At 42.2% G+C, this 8,238-nt stretch overlaps 1 protein-coding gene across 1 annotated transcript; it reads left to right on the top strand.

Annotated features, from left to right (window-relative positions):
• The first annotated feature begins 208 nt into the window (after positions 1-208).
• On the top strand, positions 209-6,726 carry Gm13040 (predicted gene 13040). Its single transcript, NM_001113736.1, has 4 exons — positions 209-254; positions 3,913-4,226; positions 4,703-5,293; positions 5,574-6,726. Exons 1-4 carry the CDS (start codon positions 237-239, stop codon positions 6,139-6,141), a joined length of 1,491 nt encoding a protein of 496 aa, NP_001107208.1. The 5' UTR covers positions 209-236; the 3' UTR covers positions 6,142-6,726.
• The last annotated feature ends 1,512 nt before the right edge of the window (positions 6,727-8,238 follow it).

The following is an 8,238-nucleotide window of genomic DNA, read 5'->3' on the forward strand; positions in this document are numbered from 1 at the left end:
CATCTCTCCAGCCCCCATTCTTCACTTTCTATTTTACTTTATTTTTGAGTTCACACAAATAACTATGATTGAATAAAAAAAATTCAATCATAAAGATCCAGTAGATTGAATCTTGTGCTGGGGGTGGGTAGGGGGTGGAGCTACGTAAGGTGGGTGCGAGAGAAAAGCAGTATAAAAGGGTTAAGGCACTCAGAGTCCAGGAGTGCACAGTTTCTTCCTGACCCTGCTGAGAATAGATGCGGATTTCTGATCAGGTAAGTCACTGATCACTCTCCTCCACCAGGAGGCCTCTCACAGTCTGGACATTTCAAGATGCTGGGCTTAAAATAAAATAGGGCAAATTCTGGTTGCTCTCCCTCCAATGATGATGATGGTGGTGGTGGTGATGATTACATTAGGTTTGGTGTTATTGAGAAACCTACATTGCACTGGAACTTTCATGTTAATAGGTTCATTTGAGTATTTTTGGGACAGTGTCCCAAATCGAAAGGCTAGCCTTGATCTTCAGATTCTTCTGGCTCTGGACAGCCTCCTAGGCTCATTCAAGATAGGCAATTCAAGATAGGATCTGCTTATAGTTTAAATCCTTTGGAATTGCTTCAACTATGTTTCATCGATTAAGGCTTTGCAGTTGGTTGAATTGAACTTTGCTCCTAACTGTAGCTTACACATAGATATGTGAACTACTAATAGTTTTGTATTTCAACCCACCTGTCTCAGCTACTCTGTGAACTGGAGTTTTAGTAATGTGTTATTATAGCCTTGGTTGTTTGACATGATATTGTGTAATACTGGAATTAAAAAAACAAAACAAACCAAACCAAAAAACTTGTAGAGGGGATCCAGGTAGGACACACCAGCATCACTTGGGAACAAGAATTATAGTCATAGCCGGTAGTGTTGGTGCACGCCTTTAATCCCAGCACTTGGTGGGGGGGGGCAGAGACAGGCAGATTTCTGAGTTCAAGGCCAACCTGGTCTACAAAGTGAGTTCCAGGACAGCCAGGGCTATACAGAGAAACCCTGTCTGGAAAAAACCAAATTATAGCCCTGAGCACAGACAATCCCAGTTCCAGGCTGGACATGGCTGCATAAATATTCCTTGACTATGCATTAAATTAAAAAAAAATCAAATAGATGACCTATAAAAGTGGCTCAGAATTAGAGTACTGGTCTAATGGGATCAAACCCTGGGGGCATTTAAATTTGCTTGACCCAGGGAGTAGCACTATTAGGAGATGTGCCTTTGTCCCTCTTCCTAACCACATGGGAGCCAGTCTTCTGCAAGTGTTCTTCAAATGAAGATGTAGAACTTCCAGCTCCTCCTGAACCATGCCTGCCTGGACACTGACATGCTCCCATTTTGATGACGATGGATGGAACCTCTGAAGTTGTAAGCCAGACCCAATTAAATGTTGTTTTGATAAGGGTTGCCTTGTTCATGGTTTCTATTCACAGCAGCATAAACTAAAGATCCAAAGTTGCTAACAGGGTATTGTTGTGTTATGTCTGACCATGCTTTTGCTTGGAAGAGTGTGGAATTTAGGCCTTTGGATTTGGAAAATCACGGAATATTTTCAGTGGAGCTTAATAGGCTATCCTAGTAGGAATACGGACGAGTTGGTTGTTGAGAGGGATTTGAACTGTGCAGACTTGGCATAAGAGGTTTCAGTGGAGAAGAATTATAGTATGTGGTGTTTTTTGTGAAGGATGTGGCTGTCTTTTGCCTTTGTCTGAAGAGACTGCCTGAGGCTAAGACTAAAGTGAAGAGAATCAGATTAATTGCATTGACAAAGGAAATATCAGCAAAGGCTAGCATAGACTTTGTCTTCTAGCTTTCTATCATGAAGAACATTTTTTAAATCAAATATAGAAAGCTTAGAAAGGAAATATATATGTATGTAAATATATATATATATATATATATATATATATATATATATATATATTTATGTACAAGCAATAATAAAGGGACACCAGGACATGAAATGGAACTTAATCCTGTGCTGAAGGAGATAAAGAGCTTAAGGAAGTGGTGATCTCAGGGCAAGATCCCACTCAGCTAATCTTACCATTTGTATTTGTAGTTGAACAAGGAGTAATTTAGAGTTTAAATCTGGAAAGACGTATAATCTAGAAATGGAGGGCACGCTTGTCATCCAGATCTTGAGCCTGGAAGACACAATCTTTTGATCTATATCTTGAAAAACAGTGATCATGAAAAGCTTAGGCCCAGGAGTGGTGGTACATATCTTTAACCCCAGGAGACAAACCCAACCATATTCAAACCACCAAAAACCCCACTACCAAACCACCTCTATCAAGACATTTCCTATCATATATTGTTTGAAATCTACTCCCCAGGACAGGCATGAAAGTATAATATGTAGCTTAGGTATCCCCAGAATCCTCCTTACTCCTCCTCTGAAGTGCTGATATTAGAGGCTCCTACCACCACACCTGTTATCTATGCAGTATTTTAAAGCAAAGTGCACTAGCCAGGTGTTGTAGCTAAAACTGAATATTCCTTTTTATATTAGATATTTTCTTTATTTACATTTCAAATTTTATCCCCTTTCCTAGTTTCCTCTCTGAAAATTCCCTATCTCTTCACCACTCCCCCTGTTCCCCAACCCATGCACTCATGATTCCTGGCCCTGGCATTCTCCTGTACTGGGGCATGGAACCTTCACAAGACCAAGGGTCTCTCCTCCCATTGATGACCAACTAGGCCATCCTTTGCTACAATTGCAGCTATAGACACGAGTCTCTCCATGTGTTTTCTTTGGTTGGTGGCTTAGTCCCAAGGATTTCTGGGGGTACTATTAAGTTTATATTGTTGTTCCTCCTATAAAGCGGAAAACCCTTTCAGCTCTTTGGGTACTTATAGTCTAACCCTCCCAGTGACAGTTAGGAACATGGTGAGGCGGGGCAACCTTAGACTACAAAGGTTTGGAAGTGTGCTCAATTTCACTCTAACCTCCACTCTATGCAATACCGTATTTTAAAAAGTATACAAATCTACATGTTTTTCCTAAAGCCTTTCTTTTCCTGTACCTCAATATAATATGGGAAATGCCCTTCCTTGTAGCCTCCAAGCACTGGCATGGCCACCTCAGGCTCAGTCTTTCTGGGTCCTCTCATTCAGTCATGGTTTTAGAGTTGCTTTGAGGAAAGATATCAGTCTTGGTTTGGCTTTACATTTCAGACAGGGTCTGGCTGAGTTACCTACCAGACCCTTGGGCACTTTTTCTTTCTTTCTTTCTTTCTTTCTTTCTTTCTTTCTTTCTTTCTTTCTTTCTTTCTTTCTTTCTTTCTTTCTTTCTTTCTTTCTTTCTTTCTTTCTTTCTTCCTTCCTTCCTTCCTTCCTTCCTTCCTTCCTTCCATCCCTGCTTTGTTTTTAGTTTTCCATACATGGTTCCTTTTTGTAGCATTAGCTGTCCTAGAACTAGCTCTGCAGACTAAGCTGGCCTCAAACTAACAGACCTCTTTGCCTCTGCCTCTTGAGTGTTGAAAACAAAGTTATGTGTTACCACCACCCAATGGCAATGCATTTCTTTGAGGCACTTCAAAGGCAGAAAGGTGAACAATGCATGTTTTGCCACAAAAAGATGCTGATCAGACTGCTTGCCCTTTCCAAAGAGGAATGAGATTCAGAGGAGCAAGGACCAGTGGTAGTTACCTCATGTGTCAATGGTTAATTTGTGCAGTCATGTAGATTCTTATAAGAGACCCGATATGTAGAGAGTGATAAGAGTTTGGCTTTGTAACCACCAGATCTTAAAACAGGACACATTGAGTTCCACAATGTGGCCAAAGCAGGGATTCTGGCACTTTGGTGGTTCCTTTGATGCAGGAATGTAAAGATTCCTAAGACGATCTTGAAAATTGTATTTCTGGATGCTTCAACAGGTCTATTCATTGTACAGATTCATCAGGATGAGCTTCCAGGCTCCACCCACACTCCTGAGCTTGGCAGTACAGAGCCTGGCGAAGAATGAAGCCTTGGCCATCAATGCTCTGCAGGAACTGCCCAGGGAGTTGTTCCCACCACTCTTCAAGGCAGCCTTCACTGGCAGACACACGAAGATACTGAAGGAAATGGTGGGAGCCTGGCCTTTACCTTGCCTCCCTGTGGGGGCACTGATGAACGTCCCTGACATGACAATATTGCAAGCTGTGCTGGATGGTGTAGACATGCAGCTGACAGGAAATTTTCACCCAAGGTAAACAAGAACTATGTAATGCTAAATGGCTTATATTTAAGTGTAAGGAGAAGGACATCTGGGCTCATGGAAATTGGAGTCAAAGTAGATCAGAGGTTTATGTTGGTATAATCTTGAAGAGCTGCAGTGTCCTGGACAGTTGTTGAATCCTGTCAACAAATGTCCATTAAGTATGAAGTACAGCTTAGAGCCCATGTAGATACATGGCCCTGTGTCTCTACCGAGTAATAGAAACAGGATCAGTGGAAGTTCAGAGTAATAAATGGAGGAAGCAGGGCAGATCTGCAGATGCAGTTAAGGCAGAGAGCCCTTGCCCAGAGGCTTGAGTTGCTATGTGGAGACCCAGCACTGGAAACTTAAATCTGTAGGAGACAGAGCAGAACAGTGAACAGCTGACAAGAAAGATGCCTAGAAAAAGCTGGCTAATGTTTTTGGTCTTTTGTATCTTCCTACATTTCTATCTATTTTACCCACAGAAAGAGGAAGCTTCAAGTGCTGGACCTGAGAAATGTGCACCATCACTTCTGGGATGTTTCAGCTGGACCAGAGGATGGAGACGGCTCAGCAGAGACAGTGTGTCAAAAGCAGAAAGCAACACGCCCTCATAGTTATGCACTGAGGCGACGTTTAAAGGTGGTCACTGACCTTTGCCTTCAGTTTGATCTAGAGGAACATCAAACTTACTTCTTGCAGTGGGCACAGGAGAGAAGAGGTTCCCTGAACCTGTGCTGTGTGAAGATGCAAATTAGGGAATTGCCTTTGCACACTGTCAGGAAGATCTTGCAGATTTTCCAACCATATTGCATTGAGGAGTTGGAATTGCATATAGACTGGACTCTGTCCACACTGGCAAGCTTTGCACCTTGCCTTGGTCAGATCAAGAATCTTCGTAAACTCCATCTAACACTAGTCCACGAGAAACTCTTCACTTTTCTATGTACATCAACAGACATAAAGGAGAAGAGTGTCACCAAGTTCATTTCTCAGTTCTCCAAACTCAACAGTCTCCAGCATCTCGACCTGGCTGGCCTCTACTTTCTCACTGGCCACATGAATGAATTGCTCGTGTAAGGAAGGAGTAAGAGTTCTTTCTGATTCCACAGCAAACATTTTCTGTTTCCCATATAGACTAGGGGCCATGGCAGATGTAACAATAATGATCAAGTCTTATCATGATGGTGACTGGTCACAGCCTAGAATGGTGGGACTTGAGTTGGGTGACCCTAACAGGTTGCACTGGATGCTCGCTGCCATCCTGTGGTGACACTGATTCAGGACATGTGGTCTCTCCTACTCTAGGTTAGCCTTGTCACTCTATACCAAACTAACCCTCTAGTCTCTCCTTAGGTGTCTGAAGACTCCGCTGGAGTTCCTGTCAATTGCTCTCTGCAAGTACTCACAGTCAGACATGGAGTCCTTTGCCCAGTGTCAGAGTCTCCATCATCTCAAACATCTGCATTTGGCAGGTGTCATTTTGCATGATCTGAGTCTTGTGCCTCTCGGAATTTTCCTAGAAAATGTTGCAAACACTCTGAAGACCTTGGAATTAGAACATTGTAGGATGACAGACTCTCAGGTCAGCGCTTTTATCCCTGCCCTGAATAAGTGCTCTCAGCTCATCGAGGTCAACTTCTGTGACAATGACATCTCCATGCCTGTCCTAACGAACCTTCTGCATCACACAGCCAACCTAAGCCAGCTGATCATGGAGCTTTATCCTGCTCCTCTGGAGTGCTATGAAACCGGTTTTGTTCTTAGACCAGAGAGAATTGTCCAGCTTTCTTCTGAGCTCATGAACATACTTTGCACTGTTAGGCAGCCCCACTCTATCTGTTTTGCCTCTCAGTTATGCCTTATATGTTCACAGCGCTGTACATATGGTCTGGAGACCAGACTTTGCCATTGTTGCCAGTAAATAGGAGGAGGATTCGTTTGGTAACTGAGAAATGAAAGTCTAAGGACAAGTCTACGATCAAGGTGTTCCTGAACACATGTCTTCTGACATTGATCAATGTATTAGAGACAGAGTGGCTGACTGTGACATCTTTAGAGTGGACGTGTGAGGAGAAATGACTAATGGAATCATACAGTTGTGCATTTCAAAATGTGGATTTGTCCAGGAATAGATGGGAACGGTGTGTTCTCTCTCTAAAGGATATTCTTCCAGTCTTTCTTTCTACTTAACAGTGTCATATTAGCCCATGCTGGACTTGAACTCATGCTTTTTTCTTCTCCATGATGCTGAAGTCACTGATAAATGCCACCATGCTCAGCTTGCAGGCACCTTCACTGTAGGATGCTATTCATTAGGGCTCCCAAGCTCTGTTGGCCACCTACATATAAAGATCTCTAGGAGATAGACAAGTCTCTGTCCTCCCCTGAAGGATTGCATTATAAATGTCCAGTGGGGAACTCTATTTTGTTCATGATTCCTGAACCTAGCCATTGTGTTTCTTTGTGTCTGAATAATCATGTAGTAATAAATAATAATAATACCACACCTTTTGGTATTTTTTCCTCATTGTTTTGTTCATTTTAAAATATGTGTAGCCAAGATTGCTCACCATGCAAAGCATAACTGTAGCCAAGCTTACCAGTCTGACTTTGATCCATGCATGAGACCTACATGATGGAAGCAGGGAGCACTTACTCCCAAAGTTGACCTTTCACCTCCATGAGCCTTCAACAGTGGGTATGCTATGTAAAGTGCAGGTATCCACAAAATGAAATTAAAACTATATAGTAGTAGTCCCAGCACTGTAGGTGAATGATGATTTCCATAAAACATGAGAAACTCCTAAGCACCCCCTCCCCAAGTATAATGTGAGCAAAAGTAAAACTCGTGCACTAAAGGGGTCCTGAAAGATGTCTCAGTAGTTACACAACACATGATGCTCATGCCAGGAACCTTGGTTCAGAGAAGGCATCTGTGCTATGATGGAGACTCTTTCCTAAGCAGGCTAGCGCTTCCTTTGGCATGTAGCCCTATGTGTTTAGTAAATATGTGTTCTAAAAATCCTTAGTATTTTTTAAATGGAGAATTGAGAAGGCTATCTGGCCTCAAGCTAGTCTTAAACTTATGATTTTTCTGCCTCACCATCATGGGAACAAAGCTATTCACTACAATGCTTAGCATCTTTTTTTTTTTTTTTTTTTTGGTTCTTTGAGACAGGGTTTCTCTGTATAGCTCTGGCTGTCCTGGACCTCACTCTGTACACCAGGCTGGCCTTGAACTCAGAAATCTGTCTGGCTCTGCCTCCTTAGTGCTGGGATTATTAAAGGCGTGTACCACCACACCCGGCTGCTTAGCATCATTTAATAAAGTTTTCTGTGCTCGAGGAAGGGTTTGAGTTTGGGCAGTGTGCATGTTTCAATGCCTATGTGGACTTCAGAGGTCTACATTTTTTTTCCACCTAAGCTTTTTTGAAACAGGGTCTCTCACTGAACCTAGAGCTTACTTCTTTGGGTAGACTATGGCCACTAGTCTCCATATATATGTTGATCTATACCGATCAATCTGCAAGACCTGGAATTTGAAGGCCTTAAAGAATGAGGCAGACTTCAGTTTAATGCTGCAGACTTTACTCCAGTTTCAGAGTAGTTTTTATGCACAAATGTAATAAAGAAAACAATAATACAAAAAAACGTGCACATAAATATTTAAAATCATCTCTGCACAAGGCCCAACAACGCATATATTCCTGATTCAATTTGCTCAGCTCATGGGTGACAGCATTTCATGTATCACTGAAGATACGTTTACTCACAGATAAGACCAATTTTTCAATCATAGTGTTTGAACACAAACGAAGTAACCTGCACTTATGAAATGGAGCCACTCCAAGGCTGAAAGACACCATATTATATAAAACTACAAAACAGAAAAAGGCACAGATTGACCTCCCAAACATCCAAGTTAAGCTGTAGCAAGCCAAGCATAGTGACACATGCCTACAATCCCAGCACATAGGAGGTAGAGGCAGGAGAATCCAGAATTCAAGATCAGCCTGGA

This window comes from Mus musculus, chromosome 4, assembly GCF_000001635.26.
Source record: "Mus musculus strain C57BL/6J chromosome 4, GRCm38.p6 C57BL/6J".
Lineage (NCBI taxonomy): Eukaryota > Metazoa > Chordata > Mammalia > Rodentia > Muridae > Mus > Mus musculus.

What these genes read in the sequence shown, in the direction of transcription:
- Gm13040 (NM_001113736.1), top strand. An exon ending in ACAGGAAATTTTCACCCAAG is followed by an intron (nt 4,227 to 4,702) that starts GTAAACAAGAAC and finishes TTTTACCCACAG; the next exon opens with AAAGAGGAAGCTTCAAGTGC. An exon ending in CACATGAATGAATTGCTCGT is followed by an intron (nt 5,294 to 5,573) that starts GTAAGGAAGGAG and finishes GTCTCTCCTTAG; the next exon opens with GTGTCTGAAGACTCCGCTGG.